The 21246-nt window shown below is 36.4% G+C and overlaps 1 protein-coding gene across 7 annotated transcripts in view; it reads right to left on the bottom strand.

Annotated features, from left to right (window-relative positions):
- ARHGAP15 (Rho GTPase activating protein 15) overlaps window positions 1-21246 on the bottom strand; it is a 637215-nt gene that overhangs the window by 268140 nt on the left and 347829 nt on the right. For all 7 annotated transcript variants that reach the window (XM_032286210.1, XM_032286212.1, XM_032286217.1 and 4 more), the window contains one exon: window positions 14374-14496. In XM_032286210.1, the coding sequence (XP_032142101.1) occupies window positions 14374-14496 (123 nt within the window). The remainder of the gene's footprint in view (window positions 1-14373; window positions 14497-21246) is intronic.

Here is a 21246-nt window from a genome sequence, read left to right as displayed (position 1 = left end):
ATATATAGAATCCAGAAACGTCCTCTAGGTTTTGGTTAGTATTCATGCTGTAATAACTGATTACAGGAACAGATGGCTTTGAGTTATCACAGGGAAGTCCTTTCCATGAAGACTTGATCCTGAAGTCTTTTTTTTTTGAGACGGAGTTTTGTTCATGTTGCCCAGGCTGGAGTACAATGGTGCGATCTTGGCTCACTGCAACATCTGCCTTGTGGGTTCAAGTGATTCTCCTGCCTCAGCCTCCCGAGTAGCTGGGATTACAGGCACCCACCACCACACCCAGCTAATTTTTGTATTTTTAGTAGAAATGGGGTTTCATCATGTTGGCCATGCTGGTCTCGAATTCCTGTCCTCCAACGATCCACTCGCCTCAGCCTCCCAAAGTGTTGGGATTACAGGTGAGAGCCACCACACCTAGCAGAACCCAAAGTCTTTTACTGCCATTCCTAGAATTCCTCAGATTCCATGTCTTGTGTCCCCAAACATTCTCCAATGGACATTTACTCTCTACCTTCTGTTCTGGATCAAGTAAGTCTGTGGTGCCACTTTACCCACTATTTGCCACCTGCCAGGTTAATACATTTGAGGCCACAGTTCCCTGGCAAAAGCTTCTGCTTCCCATCCTGTCCTCCATGGTATAGCATAAACATCCAGGCAGTGGTCTCATCTGTGGAAAAGTCCACTCAGCTGCTACACTGTGTAGTCACATTTGGAATATTTATATTCCTACACTGCATAGCCACCTTCAGAATCTCTGTGGCATCTCAAGTTGAGCATAACCTCACATACAGATCTGGTTGTCTCTCTTCATGTGTTTGGTAGTATATTTCTAACCAATGTTATTTTTCTTCAAGATTATTCCTTCATACTACAAATATATGATCTTTCTGATTAAAGGGGCTTGCCTGCATACGTGAATACAGGAAACTTATGCTAGATAATTGGAGGTATCTGACATAATTGGGAATGCTGTTTTTGATGAAGTGAGGTTCTAACCTTGCTTTTCTTTCTAAAATGTTTATGATTTCTTCAACTGGTAATTATGTTAACAGATTTATAAGCAAAACAGTCTCTCACTTCTTCTTTTGACATATTTTTTAAAAGGCATTGAGTGAGTTCCTGTCCAATTCTTTATATAATATCAAATGGTCTCCTATGCCAATAACTTTTTTAAAGATGTATACATTGTAACATGCTCAAGACCTCAATGCATTTAAAGTGTGAAGTCACAAAAGATGCAAACATCATTTTTCACTGTTCAGGGAATGAATGAATGTATAAGGTGGTATAAATTATGAGAGAGTCTAAGAGAGCAATGGCTCTTCTGAAATTTAGAGTATTTGGAATCTCACCATATTAAGATATCCTCAAGATATCATTTTTATACCATCGGCTTATTTCTCAGCCTCTTGTCATGTGAAAGTTTCCTTCATTGTGAAGTTAACTGAGACCAGGCCTCTTCCAGCTCCATCCTTTCTTTCCTCCTAAGAACCTGAGCTCCAAGTTCAAAGGGACATGTTAGGAGTGATATATTCAAGTTAATGACCCTCACGTATATTTAACTTAGATGACATCTCTTTTAAAATCTCCCTCCTGTCTCATATGGATTAAAAAAAAATCATTAAAAAATTGGAGCTGAACAACTGTTGAAAGAGAATGTAATTTCTCTCTTTTGTTCTACATATCTAAAGGAATTACATCCTATGAAAACATTCTTTGTAGCGGGTTCTTAGATGGCTATCTGCACAAGCTGTCTATCACAACAAAAGCATGATTCACTGGCTGTATGCTACTCGAAGGCAACTTGAGTTAGGCAATTTTAAGATTGGGTCCAGGTATATACACAATTTTGGGCAAAATTTGAACAGTAAATATGTAACACATTTTCTTGTAAACACTGACCAGGATATTTGTGGCTTGTTTTTTTAAAGTCAGGACATCCTTCATAATTTGATTTTCTTACATCTGAACATATATATCACTATTCACTAACGTTACTGTCAAATATCTAAATCTCTTATTCCACAAATTGTAATTAACATAAGGTAAACATTTGCTAAATATGTGGGGACATGCTAGCTAGGTACAATGATTCAATTTTTAAAAAAAATGAATATGTGAAATGGATATATACTCTATGGCCTTATATTTTGTCAACAAATCTCACTTTAATAAGTTATTTTAGATTGATGCTTTTAAGCAGTTACCCATATAAAGTTCTTCTATGTATCCTGATAGAATATCAAAGGTAAAATACTAGCAGACATTTGGAAACAAAGGAGATAGGTCACACTATATTATAGTGAGGGCACCTAACTCTTAGAAAAATATTAAGTTGAAGAATGTCTGTATTATAAACAGGTATTTCTTTTCCATAAACTTCTTTACATTTCTCTTAATTCTTTTCTTTACTGTGCTTTTTCCTTAAGCTACTATTAAATGGTGAAGGAAAATTTTCATAAAGTCTGTTTTATATAACTATTGCTGATTTAAGGAAGGGGAGAAAATTTTTTTAATTTCTCTTTTGTGTTCTTTTTCTCCATGTGACAAGCAAATATTCAGAACATCTTTTTAAAGAATGAAAATAATAATAACTGTTCCTAGGAGAATAGGAAAGCAAAGGAGAGGCTTTGTTTGACTTATCTGTGATAAGGCACTTTGGAGCTTCAGTTTTTATGAGTTGAAGAAAGAGATGTACACAACACCCTAACCCTTCTATTATGACAGTTTATACTTCCTACACAGCTTACTTAACTTAAATGCCTGGGAAATAGACACAATTACCACCTTATGGAATGCTACTTAACTTTAAATGTTCCCTATAGAATAGAAAGCCACTTCATCAAAATTTATCTGGGTCTCAGGAATTATTTCTCCTCTAGGCTCCTGAATATTCCTGAGCACTTTTAAAATTTAACTCAAGGTGGCTTAAAAATAACTACAATAGAAAAAGAAAGAAAAAATTCTCACACTACTGAAGTCTGTTCACAAGTGTTTCTGTGAAAGAGCTGTGTCCTATGCCCATGTACACTTTAATCATTCACTCTTTCAGCTGTTATCAATTTAAAACCAATGAAACTCCCACACTGAGTCCATTTGAGCAGTCAATTTTAATATCTCGAGGCATCTGTAGTTATTCTGAATTGGCTGCAAAAGCAGAACTAACAAGTTAAGCTCTAACCATAAGTCGACATCAGGCTGGTAAACCATACATCAAACACAGACAGTTAGTCAATACTCCAGTATGAAAAACCAACTAGCATTTTTAAGAAGAGCAATATATTCATAATATGTTTGGCAGTCTGGTTTGCATTTCTTTCTTGATGGCTGTGCATTTAACTTTTTAGTCAACAGGGTGGTTCTCAAGCTGGCAAAAAAGCAAATTTGAGGGAAAACTGGTCGGTCTTCCGATCTGCGGGTAATATTTTTTAATGAGAATAAAAGGGATGGAGGAATGAGCCTTTTGTGAATAAGAATCTAGAAAGTGTCTTAAATGGCTGCTTTTTATAAGAAAACTCTTTCAACCATATGTTCTGGATCTTTGAGCACAGCCCCTACTTCAAATATTATGGCATTGTCAGGCCATGTGTCTCAATTTTGCGTTTGGAAAATATGGTTGCTAGAAATACCTCTTTCCCTCCCAGGAATGACTCTGTGACAGGGTTGTTGCCTCCCATAGAGAGAATAAGATAATGAAGAAGGAGTATTCAAACAAGATCAAGGCAGTCATCACTTCAATCAAATCATTTCCAAATTTTGGGGGGTGGGAGCTCTGGGTGAGGGGGAGTGAAGGGTGTTTATGACATATAGCTGCCTATTCCCAGAACTCTTTTATGTACTTTTATTTTATCTTCAAAAAGAAAAGACATATTAAAGGGAAATATCTAAGGAGGAGCAATGCTACATAAAGTTTATGTTTTCAGATCCGTTGCCCCAGAAAATGCTTTGATAAAACACACTTAAAGCAATATAGTCAAGTCAAAGAAAAGCTGGGGGATATACCTCTCCCTATTGCAATTTGACTAATACTGACAGACTACCAATTTTGACTACCCAAATTCTGAAATGGCCTCTTGCCTCCCTCCCACAAAGAACAGAAAATGCAGGAAGAGCAGTTTAACAAAAGGGACTTATTTTTCCAGATGACTCAGTTTTATAGAGGCCCAGTTAATTTTCATTATCACTAGTCAGGTAGGGTAACAAGTCCAAAGGGAGATGCTTTTTATATTGAACTAAATTTGGGCCCCTGAAACGAAATAATGCAAGTTCTTTTCTTTATTTTTTGAATCTTGGAAATTTATGAAATGTTGTTGATTTATAACAGACATGAATTTGGAGAAAAAAGATTTGTAGGCCAAACTGTCAGCGATGCTAAAGGAAATAAAAGAGTGCTCTCTTAATCTTAGGATGTCAAAATGAATTGTGGATATTAATATTTCCTTTGCTCATAGCAGTCTAACACATCTGCTGAATGGGGTCCCTAATGAAGATATCTGAGTCGTGAGAGCTCTGATGTACTATCTTTAGAGATACGTTCAACTTACACACAATGTGAACTCCTAAATCCCATTCATATCATAAGTGAGGAAGGAGTGAACCCTCCTTTCTTGAATACAATGGAAAATTCAAATTGTCTCACTATATGAGCAGCATTCATTCATACATTTGTTCAATAATCCATATCCAGGTCTGGATTAACTTCTGCTTTCTTCTCCCTCAATTATTCACCTCCCCACACAATGGAATCACCATCTAGTACTTGGTGTGAGCAGTAGAATTATACAAATTTCAGAGGAGAAAGCAGCATCTGGCACTGGCTTTGGATACTGTTCGTAGGTCTATGGAGGCCCTGAAAAGCTAACAAGAACTAAGCTGAAGAATCTTCCACTGCTTGTGAAGCTGGCTTTAGGAGTCAGGAGGGAACCATGTGGTACGAGAACACCTGCTGGAGAACAGCAGGGTATCAATAATAAATGCTAACCTTTAGAAAGGGGATTCTTTTGAACACTGACAAGGGTCCTGCATCTTTTCCTTCTCATCAGGTGGTTTCACAGAGGAAAGATTTAGGATGTGATTAGAGGACTGAAACAGTCATGGGCCATCTCTCCAGAGAGCAGCAGACTTCTGACAAAGGAGGAAATACCACCTTAACCTGACTTTTGGTCATCTCCAACTAGTTGAGGATATGCTTCCGAGAGCACATCAACTTTGGTGCAATGTTGGGGGTGGAAGGGGAGGTTTTGTATCTGCTTTATAATTTAGACACACACACACACACACACACACACACACAGACACACAAAGATTTGAGTTAGAGCACGGGATATGCTTAAAACATGGCATAGAGTCACATGATGAAACAAGGCCTGCCTCCTCTTGTTACTGCTTCCTGATTGATGTGTATGATCTATTTCTTCCTATTTTATGGAAACTCATCAGTCCTCAAACTGGAAGGCTCAAATACATTATTTCAAACTGGCACCAGATTCATGTAACCCTATAGGGCTTGACAGAATTCTGGGCAATCTTTTAAAGATACATAGTTCACAGAATAAATAAATCCAGAATCTGCTGCCACGGCAAAAATTAGTATGGGTTTTAGGGGTCACTGGCTGAAAACAAAATGCCAATATGCTGGTTTTGAATCAATTGAGTTTTTTTCATTTTATATCCCCAGCATTAAGCATAGCTATTACTAGGCATTGGGTCAGTTTTATGACTAAAGCCTGGTATTATCAGGCATTTTCTTTTACTTGAGAAAAGGGAAACATCTTGAGGGCTTGACTTAATGTGAAAGAAATGTAATTTAAAGGAAGAAAAGGAGAATTGTTAGCATCGTTGTTTGCTAACACATAAAGTATAGTGAGTTACATACCATTTAATGGCAAAACCATTTTGTAGATAAAAGAAAATTTTTTTCTATTTTCTTTGTAGATAAAAAGAAAATCAAGTGTATGTAAGTCACCATCTCAAATATTACAATCGTACTAACATCTGTATAAAAAGATCTGTCCCCATAAGAAAATAAATTCCTCAACTACAGGGAAGCCGATTTATCACTCTGGCTCATTCTTCTCCCTTTACCTAATTTGCTCCTGTTTCTGGACCTCATTTTCTCTAGTTTGCTCCAAAGCTATTCTGCTTTTAATATCTCATAAGATCTGGATGGTTTCTTTTAGAAGACATGGGCTTAACCTACTACCCAGGTGCACCCTTTCCCCAACATTTCTCCATCTCTCATGGTGACCTGTATCTCATTACTGAACAAAAGCTAGCTATGTGGTACTGTATTACCAACACATTTGCTCCCAAGAGTCTTTAAATAACAGAAACTGCCTGGGAAGTATAAATGCAAAGGAACCAGGAAGCTTGTAGGCCAAGATAAAGAAGCTTAAGGTTGGCTATTAATTTTGGCTAATACTAAATCATGACACAGCTCACACGTAAAGATCACAGTTCAATTTTGAACCATAAAGAAGTTTTTTTAAAAAGAAGATTTACAATATAATTTTTAAGCACATTAGTGCATATTGTGGAAGTTGCAAGAGTATTTCAGGCCCAAGCAATGATAGGCCCATGCCCTAGTATATAAATTCAAATATAGTTATTCTCAGACTAACACTGATAAAGTGGCAAAGTTCGAGCATGTCTCTACTCAAAGCTATATTACAGTGTTGCTCATATATATTTTGCCTAAATCAACAGTGTGACAATTACGTTACTCTGTCATATATCAGTTCTAACAAATTATTTAAAAATACTTTTCTCTTAACTCAATGATTTTGCTATTCATAAACACAACTGTTAAATCTAGGGATGATAGCTTGTATTTGCAATTTGAATGGCAAATCTTTTTTTTATTTCTCAATATAATTGACATATTTTAAAAAGAACTATAATTTTTCAAAGACTTTTTTTTATAGCAGACACCTTAAGCAATTAGTTATGTCTGTGTGAGTAATTACTTAAATGTTCCAGCCATTGCATGACACTATATAAGTGAGTGTAGTTAGCAAAGAAAAATGAGCTAATGCCCATTTATGTATAAAGAGCATGATTAAAATTACCAAAAAGAGAAATATAAGCCAAGCCCAAGTTATCAATGTACGTATCAATGTACTTCTTGAAGTAAGTGAATCACTGCTGTTTTCTCTACATGCTTGCCTCGAATGATTTGTCAGGCTTTAAACAAATACTTCACAGAATGATTTCCTAGGGCCATCTTGGTCATAACTTCTTCTGTGCACCTAGATAAGGAAGAGGAAAAAGGAGAAGGGAAAGAAAGATAATGAGAAAGGCAAGATGAAATGAAGGAAAGAAGAAAGGAAGAATCGAAAAAGAAAGGGAGAAACAGTTGTGGGGTATCCAGGGTAAGCTGAGCACCATTTTCCCATATTTCATTTCATTTAAACTTTTTATGTAAGTTTCATAAAGAAGAAGGCCAAAAACCAGATATTAAGTTAATAGCTGGTAAATCTCAGAATCCAGCTTCAAGCCTGGCTTGGTCATATTCCTAAGCTGCTATACTGTAAAATAATCTGAGATATTTCCTCCTCGTTTTTCTTAGTTATAAAATGGAGTTGAAAAATTGACCATCATCAGTAAGATTGAGTCAATTTTCAAGAGAATATAAAGCATCCTGCATCTTTGAAAATATAGGATATTTGAGGTATCGGATAAGTGTGGGATGCACTGACAGATCACCCTAAAGCAAAACCGTATCATTGACCAGGTCTACTTATGTATTCAGAGCTCTAGCCAGTCTGTATGGATACTCATTCTTTAATAAGAGTGGACAACCATTGCCCATCAGATATTTGGGCAAAGTCACTAATTTGATAAAAATAGAATGAGTCAAATAAAGGAAAGAAAAGGACAATAGATGAAATTGATCATTTAAAGACCAGAAGAGAACAATTTAAAATAAAAACAAAACTCTGAAACCAACAACAAAATCTAATTTATGTCCTCAGGTTTGAAAAGATATCTACTTTTCCTTCTTATTTAATTTCCAAATATGTACTGAGTTCTCTGTGCCATCCTCACTATTATATCGGGGTAGAGTCGTCAACACACTTTTTGTTTTCATGATATGTGAGAAATGAGATGTGCAAAAAAAGAAAGAATGTGAAACAAATCTATAAAATTGAAAACATGATTGCTAAAGTTAAAATAATGTAAATATTGGGGAACAAAACTGAGAATGTTTTCAAAATTTGAGAAAAGATAACACTGAATGAAACTATCAATCCAGATGATCTTATGGTCACATAAAAAAGATCTCAGCATAGGAAACAGAGAAAACAGGTGGGAGGAATGTAACAATGTGATAACAAAAAGATAAAATTTCCAGTATTAAAAATGAATCCTAATTCTTAAAATTAAGTGCGAAGCAGAATAAAATTTAAAAATTCTGTCAACTATATACATTATCTTGATTATAGACTCTCAAAATAAAGACCAAGAACCTTTAATGACTTTGAGAGAGAGAAATTCAAAGTAACAATGATAGGAGTGAAACAATTTAAAGAGGGGACTCTGCATCTCAGTATTCGACAGGGAATGGAATTTTATAACCAACTAAGCTGCTGATGAACTGTGTGGGCCTACTGAAGGTATTTTTAGACAGTTGAGGACTCATGAATTCCAAATGGGTTCATGGAAACTGTGACAGAGTAATAGAAGGGATGAGAGAAATAAAGAAAAGGCATGGGATCCAGAAGACAGTGGATCTAACAGAGGAGCTTTGAAAAGAAATAACAGGGTAATCGGCTGGAGAGCAACCAGTGCAAACTGGAGAAAGAGGCTGAAAGGACTTTAGAAGAAGATATTCAAGGGAAAAAAGCAAGGAGTCGTAGACTAGAATACAGAGTTTGAGAGAATAAAAGCACATGATGACACAAAGGCTCAAAAAACAAGAACAAAGGAGCACTCTGGGTAGAGGAAGAAATCTGTGCAGGAAATTCAAAATGGAAAAATGAATCAAACTAAAAGATAGCATGATTATAAGAAAATGATAGAGCATAAGGGTTGGAAGAAACAACAGTATAACTGGAGTGGCCCATAATTCATAGCATGTACCCCCATGGATATGTCAATCCAATCTGGCATATAACTTGGCCAAAAGTTTGCTAATATTTACATGACTAAAATAAAATTGATTATTGTTAATTTGTTTCACCACTTAGTCCAAAATATGAAAAACCCATGGAGGTAATGTGAAACAGCATAAAATTGTTAATATGACCCTCAAATGTAAAAGATAGGAGACACTTTTCATAATAATCAGGAGCCTTACCCTTTGAGAGTCACAGGAGTTATGATGTTTTAAGAACAGGGAAGTCTATGTGGTGCTACAGTAAACCTATGTAAGCATAATAGTATGAATGTTGATTGACTGAATATTTGATTGATTTTTAAGAGAGGGAGTCTCACTCTGTCACCCAGGCTGAATGAAGTGCAGTGATGTGATCATAGCTCACTGTAGCCTTAACCTCTTGGGCTTAAGCAACCCTCCTGCCTCAGTCTCCCATGGAGCTGGGACTGCAGACATGTGTCACCACACCTCGCTAACTTTTTTCACTTTTTGTAGAGGGACAGGGTCTCTTTATCTTGCCCAGGATCATCTCAAACCCTGACCTCAGGCAATCCTCCTCCTTTGTCCTCCCAAAATGTCTGGACTACAGACATGAGCCACCCGTGCTCAGCCATTTTTTTTTATTTTTTATTTTTAACTTTTAAAATTTACCTATAAAGAAGCCATAATTATAAAAACAAGTAAAATGAAAGAAATTTGTATGACATAGAAGTAGAATAGAAGAGGCAGAGGAGATGAGAGAAGAAGGTGGCACTAAATTCTTCATCTTAGGCTTATTATGGCTACATTTTCTAGGGTTAACGAAACATTAAGTAGAGATGTAGGCATGGTTGTGGAGAAAGCTAATGCAGGCTGTGGGATGAGCTGTATTTGACCATAAGTATCTGGTGAGAAGAATCAAGTAGGGCCAGGCATGGTGGCTCATGCTTATAATCCTAGCACTTTGGGAGGCTGAGGTGGGTGGATTGACTGAGCTCAAGAGTTCAAGACCATCCTCTGCAACATGGTGAAACCCCATATCAACTAAAATACAAAAAATTAGCAGGGAGTAGTGGTGTGTGTTGTGGAGTGCGCCTGTAGTCCCAGCCAATCAGGAAGCTGAAGCAGGAGAATTGTTTGAACCTGGGAGGCAGGGATTGCAGTGAACTGAGATCATGCCACTAACTCCAGCCTGGGTGATAAAGCGAGATTCCATCTCCAAACAAACAAACAAACAAACAAAAACACAAGACGACAAGAAGATGAGGCTTGGTGTAGTTGAGTAAAATTCATGCCGATTGCAGCAGAAACCTAAAGCACTGTCTAAGACAGATAAAGTAAGACATTACAATATTGAAGATAAGAAGGACATTGACAAAACAAACCAACTTTCACCCTAAATAACAAGGATGTAGGTATGAATCCAATCACCAGAATTATAAATAGAAACTATTCAAAGTGGCACCCCTTAGGGGGCAACACTAAGATCAGGCTGGAAAGCACTTCTGCTTATCATCAATCCCTGAGGTGTGCTGTTTATTCTTTAAGCAGATTTTATAATATACTGATTTGAAAATAAGTAGTATGATACTAATTTCAGTTTCTGTTAATGCCATCCAGTATGGTTTTGTCCTTAACTAGAAAAGGATTCTAAACACAGAATCCTCTCTGATGCTATTATTTTGACATAAGGACATACCAATTGCTCCTAAAAAGCCAAACAACTGTTATCTTCTCTAAAAAATGTATTACCTAATCTCGGCTGTCCATTCTGTTATTTGAAAGATGACATAAGGCTGTTGGGTTAAAACTAAAGATCTGTTACACCAGTTCCAAAAGTAGTTGAGGATATTTACAAACATATCTACCACCCTAAAATGGACACTTTTGCGTATAATTTATATATTAAATGGATTCAAGTTTTGTTCCCAGTGCGATGTTCAATGGTAATAAACTCATATATTTAAAAAGGGCTCACCATTCCTTGGCAAACTTGAGTGCACTTGGAGAACTTTTCCAAAGCTACCCCTGCAATGGCGCAATGTTTGCTTAAGCCACCTGTGCTATTAAGATTTCTTTTCATTGAGAAACCAGTCATTCAGAATTTTCTTCTGACTCACTTTGTTTGACATCATAACGTGTCCTTCTCTTTAGTCATATTAAAGACATTAGGAAATACAGGTCTGGGTGTGGTGGGTCATGCCTGTAATTCCAGCCCTTTGAGATGCCGAGGTAGACAGATAATTTGAGGCCAGGAGTTCGAGACCAGCCTGGCCAGCATGGCGAAACCCCATCTCTAGTAAAAAAAAAAAAAAAAAAAAAATTAGTGGGGCATGGTGGTGCATGCCTGAAATCCCGGCTACTCAGGAGCTGAAGTACTAGAATCGCAAGAACCTAGGAGAGAGAGGTTGTAGTGAGCCAAGATCATGCCACTGCACTCCAGCCTGGGTGACAGAGTGAAACTCTGTCTAAAAAAAAAAAAGTGTTTTTAGAAAATACAGCACCATTAAGTGACTGTTTCCAAGTCTAGGTTCTAGCTAATGAAACCACATATTGGTCATGTCTCTGTGAATCCAAAAGACAGGTTTTGAAGAAAGGGTTTGTGATTGAGTTTAGATCGTGTGACATTGGGGCAAGTTCTCTTTTCACATTAAGTGTTTTGTGTACATGACTCTGATGGACATTATAGGGTCCATAAAATATTAACCCTTCCTGCCCCTATCGTGCTCAATACAGGATGCTTGAATTCAAAGCCAAGTCTCCTCAACCTATTGGCAAATTATATGAAAGAGTAAACACTTTGAAAATTGACATGGCCCTGCAGAATCCCTCCCAGGTCTCAGGAAGCACAATTGTAAGACCCAGGTTACCAAGCACAGCTTTCCTGAACCTTGGTAATGGAGGCCTTTTGTGTAAATCTGGAAGGTTAGACAGTGTATAAAATATAATACAGATTCTCTGGCCAAATGAGCTGAAGAGCAATTCTGAAGCCATTATTCCTCTTTCTAAATATTTCCTCTTTGAAAGAGCTAAGTAATTTTGCTTGGAAAAATTAACCATTTAACCATTAATCATTAATTTATTTTATGTAATTTTTCTTAACTGATTAAGAATACTTATTTTATTGTTTTTCTAAGTCTTTGCCTTAAGCACAAGGAAAAAAAAAATGGATTAAAGAACTAAATGTGACTAGCCAGGTATTTTTAAAAATTGGTTTAAGGCCTTTTACTGAGTTGGAAAAAAAAAAAAGAACAATTTAGTAAAAGCCTTGAAAAAAGTTTCATAGTTAAACCTGAAACAAGCCCAAGAAGTGACTATATTTGCATAACTTGATCTTTACTTAAAAAAAAAAAAATTCCACTGAAGACAACAATGGAAGCTTATCAAATCAGAATTTTACATAGATTTTCCATAGCCTTACTAATGAATACTGACTCATTGGTCAGTTATGGTGAAAATTTAATGGAGCTCTAAGATAAGAAATGCATGAATCAGAGTGTGTTTAGCGGTTCCAGTTCTTCAGTATGAAAACTGCATTAGCCATCCACCTTCCCTAATGCTTTCTGAGACCAATTCTAGAGCACTGTAGTAATTAATTCTTCAGCACTTCACATGGAGCCAGACCCTGCCACTGAAGTATAACCCCTTTTATTTTGCCACAGTCATGAAATCTTGGATATTATGTAAAACTGGGATTATTGGCTGCTTAGCTAGTTATATATTTTTCAAGATGACAGTTAACCTGCAACTGAATCTTTCCTAAGAAAATGATCATCCATAGGATGAATTGTGAAGTAGAATTGAGGGTACTAGTAATACTCTTAAGTGAAGTTAAATCTATAGAGGGTCAATTACTGTCTACAACTAAGAAAAGTACTATACATCAGCGGGTAAAAGTCTGAGGCAAGTCTGATTTAAACCAGGGTCCCAGTTTTACCTCTAAATGCTTCTGTCCTAAGAATTTTCTATTCTATTAGCAATGTGTATGCTTTTGCTTCATGAAATTTCACCTTCTACAATTGGTTCAGAATGCCAGCTAATTTTTCTGATCTGCTCACCTGTTTCAAAACAGACTGAAACTGATAGATCGTACAGTTATTATAAATTATTTAAACACTTGTCATTTTAAGTAATGCTGAAAAAATTAGGACCTGCTTTGCCCTTTTCCTGAGAAACGATCACTTATTAAATCACCTTTTGATTTCTATAAAGATTAGCCTTTCAGCTTTTTTCCCAGGGTTAGGAGTTTCTTTTCACCCCTTTACAAATTCTTATATTTAATTTTCAAAAGGTACCCATAAGCTAGAAAATTGAAAAATACAGAGAATAATGAACTTCATGCATATGTTTTCTTGTTTTTATAGCCTATATATTCTATAAGGTAATTTCCAGTTATAGAAATGTACGAATCACTGGTTCTGTGTAACCATCTATCCTTTCATCTATCTGACACACTAACAGCAATACCAACAATAATGAATAACAACCATGTTAATAAGCAGAGGGCGTTCATAGAATACTTACTTTTGTTCCAGAAGCTCTGTTGAATGCTTCCCATAGGCTATGTCATTTATTCCTCTCAGTGATGTATATAAGTATCCCCATTTAACAGATAAGAAAGCTGAGGCTCAGAGAAGATTGTAACTTGATCAATGTTAAAATGAATGGCTGGTAATCCAATTAGTCTAATGTCAGAGACCATGATTTTCTATTCTGGTGGCAAGCATCTATTCTTACAATCATCTATTCTGTAAAACTACCTAGTTGTATAAGTTTGGATTGAGTTTTCAGATTGCCAGTTCTCAATTTCCATACGTTTTCATTACATGTGTTTGTCTTAGACTTTCTTCCCAGCCTTACTTCAGACTATGACTAGGGTGATCAGATAAGCTTTTATCCAAATCAGGAAATTTCTGATAGGGAAAAGGGCTGGGTTAGTAAATGAGCTGGTTCATACTGACTAAGTCCCAGGTGTGAACTGGAACTGCCCAGGCACAGGAGGACATGGGATCATTCTAACAGGCCACTAGAATATTCTTTCTCTGTTCCTCGTGCAGAACACAGATCCTCTCAGGGCAAAACTAAGTATACTGTTCAGTGTTCCCATGATACCTTCTTTATTTCCTCAGGATCTGTTTTCTGGACAATTATTTTTCTTCTCTGTTATAGAGTAGGAAATTTAATAAGGAACCTAAGAAGAATAAAGTATTATAATATTCCTTTAGAGCTGATTAGCTGTGAACACAGAGGCACATTCATTTATCACAGTTACAGTACAAGTATAAAATGACCTGTACCTTTAATAAGTCCTTTTTCTTGCAGAGTTTTCAGGGAAGGTCTTCGGGTAATAAACTTCTTTAATCTGCTTTTAACTCGATTTTTGTCGCTTGTATCAGAAGCACTATGATGCAGCCTGAACACTGAAGATTTAAAAAAGAATCAGAGGCTTTCAGTAAATTTCTTCTTTATGATTATTACTTTATGCAAATCTGAATAGAAAACAGTAGTTATGAAACAACTACCTGAATTAATAGCTCAGGCTCTTCTGTCTAGAACAAGGCATATGAGTAAAATTTGCTCACATAAAAGTATTAGTCCTGTTGCAACGTGAATGTACAGTAAGAATGAGATTAGCTCCATATATTCACAATTTATTTTCACCTTCATTTCCTTATATTTAGCATGATAATCTTTACATGGATAATTCCCCATTTGTATTTATACACAAAATCATGGCCAGAGTAAAGAAAAATTCATTCTAAACTACAGGAGACAACTCTTTAGCACTGTTCATTTCAATTAAATTTGGTTATATAGTATCTCTAGCTAATGCAGGCATTTCTGAAGATCCTGCTTGTTTGAATAATTTTGTCAATCTTCTTTTTTATATTAACCCAAAGTGATTTATTTTTCTGAAGCAGAATTTCTTACTCTCCTTATTGATTTATAATTACTACTAGTTCTAGGTAAAATTCAGAAACATAATTTGCTTCAAATTTTCTCCACGTCTTCATTAGGCCCCTCTCCTCAGCTTCCTAGCCTCAGATTTATCTTCAAAGTCAGGTGCATGTAAAATTCCTTCCAGAAAAAAATATTCACTGAATGTCTGCTAATCAGGCTCCATGCTAAAGGCTCTGAATTCAGGGATGAATATAATGCATAAGGCCTGGGTTTTCATCAAGCGTATTCTTAAACACATTCAAGATGTCTTCTTCTGACACAAGAATGGAAAACCAAATGCCGCATGTTCTCACTCATAAATCAGTGTTGAACAACGAGAACACAGGGACACAGGGAGGGGAACATCCCACACCAGGGCCTGTCGGTGGGTGGAGGCTAGGGGAGGGATAGCAGAGGTGGGGAGATTGGGGAAGGATAGCATTAGGAGAAATACCTAATGTAGATGATGGGGATGGATGCAGCAAATGCACGTTCTGCACATGTACCCCAGAACTTAGAGTATAATTTGTGTGTGTGTGTATTATATATATATATAATCTCATACATATCTATCATCTATGTATCCGTCATGAGCTATCTATTTTTTAAATGAATTGGTAATAAAAGTACAATGACTATCACATGAGAAAGGTGGATAGCTTCTCAGCTATTGGGCTTTTAAGAATGGACACAGGGAGGGGAACAACCCACGCTGGAGCCTTTTGGGGTGTGGAGGGCAAGGGGAGCATTAGGACAAATACCCAATGCATGAGGGGCTTAAAACCTGGATGACAGGTTGATAGATGCAGTAAACCACCATGGCACACATATACCTATGTAACAAAACTGTACACTCTGCACATGTATCTCAGAACTTAAAGTAAAATTTAAAAATTTTTAAATTAAATTTTTAAAAATGGGTTCTATAGGTGTGAGAGTTAACGGATGCCCTCTGCTCTAAGGGTAATTTAGGCAGGACCAAGATAGCCTGAGTCCTTGGGGCAGTTGTACTATATATTCTTCAGCTATGAGCAGCTTCCACCAGTGTGTTATACAAGTATTATGATTTTCTCTGTGTATCTCAATAGTGTGAAAAGCACTGCTTTAGACCTGTTCAATCCAATGTAGCCACTAGTTACTTGGTGCTATGGAAGCTTGAAATGCAGCTTGAGCCATAAGTTGAAATAATAATGTCTTGGATGTTTTCAGCTAAATAAAATATCTTATTAATACATTATTTAAATTGTTTCTTTTTACTTCCTAAAATGTCGCTACTAGAAGATTTTACATTACATATATGTTTCATTTTGGACCGTGCTAGAAGATAATAAAAAATAAACATACACTGACCACCTACTATATGCATGGCAGTGCTGGGTTTAACTGTTGTGCATAAAATGTATATGGCTTGCGTAATTATTTATTTTTATTATTTATTTATTTATTTATTTTTGAGACAATAGTTTCCCTCTGTCACTCAGGCTGGATTGCAATGGTGCAATCTCAACTCACTGCAACCTCCACCTCCCAGACTGAAGTGATTCTTATACCTCAATTTCCTGAGTAGCTGGAATTACAGGCATGCACCACTATGCCTGGCTAATTTTGTGCTGTTGTTGTTGTTGTTTTCAAGATGGACTCTTGCTCTGTTGCCCAGGGTGGAGTGCAATGGTGCGATCTTGGCTCACTGCAACCTCCGCCCCCTGGGTTGAAGCAATTCTCCAGCCCCAGCCTACTGAGTAGCTGGGATTATAGGCAAGCGCCACCATGCCCAGCCAATTTTTGTATTTTTAGTAGAGAGAGGGTTTTACCCATGTTGGCCAGGTTGGTCTTGAACTCCTGACCTCAAGTGATCAGCCTGCCTCAGTCTCCCAAAGTGCTAGGATTACAGGTGTGAGCCACTGCACTTGGCCTACTTTTTGTATTTTTAATAAAGGTGGGGTTTCACCATGTTGGCCAGGCTGGTCTTGAACTCCTGACCTCAAGTGAGCCTCCTGTCATGGCCTCCCAAGCTACTGGGATTACAGGTGTGAGCTGCCATGCCCACCTGGCTGTCCTGTGTAGTTGTAATGCAGCACAGTTAGGAGTCAAATGGAAATGTTAGAGACTAAAGGATCCCAGAAGAGGGGCTGAACTTGGGTCATTCTGGAGAAAAAACAAGTGCCCTTAAAACCCAAGCAAACAAAAATTGCTTTAACAAGATTATGAAGCCTGAGTATCAGCCATTAACTAATTCAAAATGGTCTAGTTGGAATAGTCATTCCGAGGATCTTAATAAAGTGTGTTTATGTGTCATCCTGTCAACTTTCCTTCTAGGTTCAGTCATTACAGTGACCACCAGTCACGTATGATCTGCTTCAACTGACAGCTGTAGTGAAAGTCCCAGGGGTCTGGGTTCTAGTGTTGGAGGCTAAAGAAACACTTGACATCCTTCAGAATAACTCTGCCTCAGGGCGATTTTGGTTTCGAGTCCATCTTTGAAATGACACAGAATAATCAATCTAAGTTTTTATAAGTTACAAAAGTAATATTTTCTATTTCTGGTCTCACCTCAAAAACCTTGGCATTTCCCATGACAGTATGCCAAGAAATGCAGGGCCAAACAAGGTATTTTTTTTTTTCTTCCATTTGGAACTAGTAAAAATGATGCCATTAGAAAGTACTTTGCAAATTAAAATATATACACATGACGTATAAATGCTAGATTATGAAAATAATTATAGTGTGAGTTATATCTTTTTGGAACTCCCCTAGGTATTCTTGTGATAGTATTCTTAATTAGAGAGACATATATGTATATTATATTGTCTTCAATACCACCATCTGGCTCCACATGTGAAAATTCTGTGTAAGGTGCATTGGTTTTTCAAAGAAAATGAAAATATGTTTTTAAATGCTTTATCTTGTTTCCTTCTCATACATACTGAGAAATTAGCAGAGTCTTGGATATGATTATACAGTTTTCAACATAGCCAAACTCTCCAAAGTTGCCTCTAATGATTACTTTCCTGGAGACAGACTAGAACATCAACTTCCATTTCCTGATGCCATAAATAATTGTCCTCAGATGACAAGTCAAATTACAAGGCCTGTGCCATCATTCATTCCACTCATTTTGTTCTAAGAAGACTTATGCTGAAGTTGAAGTCAATAGATGTCTTTAATATATAGCATACTTTTTATTAACCAAATAACTTGAAAACACTATAAATACAAAATAAAAATGTTAAGAAGTGCATGGATATAAAGCAAGGACCATCACTGGGACCCTGTAAACAGCAGTAAAAGTCTTTGAATATTGTGGTTTACAAATCTGATTTTAACAGCCAAACTTATAAAACAGTTTACGCTTTTCTGTTGTCAAGGGAGAAAAACTTGCCAAATTATTCATTTTAAGTAAATACAACATAACCAATTAAGGAAAGCAAAATTTAAACACATGCCTGTGATAATCAGGACATAGTTTGCTTCTGATTTCACTACTGATTTTAACAGAACACTGTTCCTTCCATTTTCCCACAGCACCCAAGTGACCCCACACATACTTTTAGAAACTTGTAATCACACAGTGCAAATAAAAGGACACTTTACTGGAAAATACACAGTGTGGTACAATAATCCATCATTTATGAAAAATAGAATTCAGCCTTTTCTTTTCCCTCAGAGATTCAAGTACTTTTTGAGGGTGAAGCTTCCTGCAGTTTAAAGATTTATGTTAAGCCAACGAGTAGTTTTTTTCCATTCCCACTTAAACTTTTTATTTGAAAATAAAAAGAGCCAAAAGAGATATGGGTTTAAACTCTAAAACATTTAATCTGATTTGCATAAGAGACAAAAGCAATCAATCAGTCTTAATCCTACGTATTTTTACCTCCACAGTTAACCTTAACCTGAAATGTACTAGCTTTCCAGGTATTCTAGAATTTACTTATATTTCCTTTATGTTTTCTCTGTTTTTTTTTTTTTTTTCCATTGAAGTGAGATCTTTTCTTTCAAGCCTGAACAAATAGAATGTTTTTCAAACACTAAGAATTTTCAATAACAATAGGCAATTTAAATCTCAACACACAGGCCAAAAGCATTAGCTTTAAGTACCATTCTTAACCAGTTGAGAGACTTAATTGGTGCTAAAACTGCTCTAGCTAGAGAGGAATTAGAATCCCAGGCTTTCTAAGATGTTAGGATAGTGGGCTTTCTGAGATGATCTTCAGTAAATAGTATTACATGTTAGAATAGGCGTTAGCCCAATACAAGTTTTATACCTGACACAGCTATTATGGTGTTAAAAATCACCTCTAGAGCTACGGATGCTTATTGTAATGGGTGTCCTTTGTATATTTATTTTCTCACTTTAGTAACAGGAGGGGGAAACAATGCCCTTTGGATGGAAAATGAACATCTACTCCCATTTAGGGTATGGGAACCACAAAAGAAAACCCCCAAATCTTCCAGAATTCGACGGTTTGGATAATGTGATCCAAAACTGTGCATCTGCCAGAACTTCTCTTGCTGGGGACCTTATTTTGAAATACCTTCTTTTCCTGCCAAACTGCTGTTCTCGCGGTATTCCCATGTTACAATTACATGTTGTTATTCTTTTTTTCTTTGAAATTTGGAAATGCTGGAACAGCCAACATTTCAGAAATTTTGCTAAAGGAAAGCAGAGTCATTATCCTTCAAAAAAGCTATCACAAACAGCTTTCTAGGCTACTCATCCTCGCTTTCTTGGTGAGGTTTGCATTGGGATCAACATTGGTGTAGATAGATGGCTTTGTTAGCAGCTAAGAGCTCTAAACATTTCAAGTGAATTTCAAAAGGATGTCAGGGCAAAGCTGGTGACAGTAGCTTAGTACCACCATCTTACCACACCGCAGTGTTCAGAGCAGGAAATCGAAGAAAAAAATGACAAAATAAGGTTAGGTCAGGCTCTTAATCCCTGGAGATTCCAAAACTCTTCTCACACCATCACAGGGATTACATAATAAATCCACTGAATTATCTCCACTCACATTTTCCAACACAACCTTCTTGTATTGGAATTACCCTGCTTAACTACTTTCCAAGTTACATAAATAGGAGCACCTTACCCCAAATTGATTGAAAAAAGAAATTAAGTTTATTACGTTTCTTTCCAGCCTCCTGTTGATTCCTTTCCAGGGCATTCACGCTTGTGCTAATTCATGGGGCCATAATAAATACTGCTTTGCCTTCTTCAGCCTGTGATTTTAGAGCTCCCAGAACTTTGCATATAACTCCCTATGTCAGAGCGGGCAGAAAGGGTAAGTTTGGGCTTAATGTACTGTTGGTCATTTAATATCTCTTTTTTTCACATGCTCAGTGTAAAAAGAAGTCATAATTTCAAACCCCAACTTGCAGCCTGAGAAACTCAGTTATTGAACTTTAAGTGACTTGCTCAAAACACAAATCATGATTAAACCTGGAAATAATTACAAAAGGGAATGTTGGGCATTTTAACTGCAGTGCTTGGTTTTAAACACTTAATTGCCACATAGACACTGTGGAAATACAAAGTAGACAGTTAGAATCATAACAGAAGGGTGTGTTCACATCACTTATTCAATGATTAATCTTCATGCTATCTACTCATTTAAGGAGAAGTGAGAATTCATACAATGAAAATGTTTACTCTTAGACTGCATTATGAACTTTAAATAGTTTATATTTTTAGTATCAGTCAACAGCTGAAAATCTATCATTCAGCCATAGGAAAATTTCATGGCAACTTTTCTCAGAAGTATTTGTATCCATGTCTTCTACTTCTAATGCATTCATCTATGATGTAAATTCTTCACTGTCTTTACATGTATAGGCATAACATTTTTATTTTGTGGTAATACATCTTAGGTGTATCTAGGTTGATAATGTATTTCTATGGTGTAAGTGAGGGTGCTTTGTTTAAACTCTCTTTGTTATAGCGCTTAGCACAGCTTTGGGTTTCATAGTAAGTACTTTTAATGATAGTGATGATGATCGATGATGACGATAACTTCAATCCCGTACTGCAAATATTAAGTATATCATCACAATGTGTAATTTCCTTTCCACTGCAGATTTATCTGGTTTCTTTTTATAAGCCAGAGTTTAAAACTATTTTTTTTGGGGGGGTCACAGGTTTTGAAAATACTACATTTTCAGAAAAATCATAAAAAGAGAGAAAATAAACCTAAATAGCAAAACCTATTTTGTATGTAGAGAAACGCAATGACATT

The sequence above is a fragment of the Sapajus apella genome, unplaced genomic scaffold (genome assembly GCF_009761245.1).
Source record: "Sapajus apella isolate SASKATOON/1434 unplaced genomic scaffold, GSC_monkey_1.0 scaffold18, whole genome shotgun sequence".
Taxonomy (NCBI): Eukaryota; Metazoa; Chordata; class Mammalia; order Primates; family Cebidae; genus Sapajus; species Sapajus apella.
Note: the sequence above shows the minus strand (reverse complement) of the source record. Positions and strands in the feature narration are given on the sequence as shown.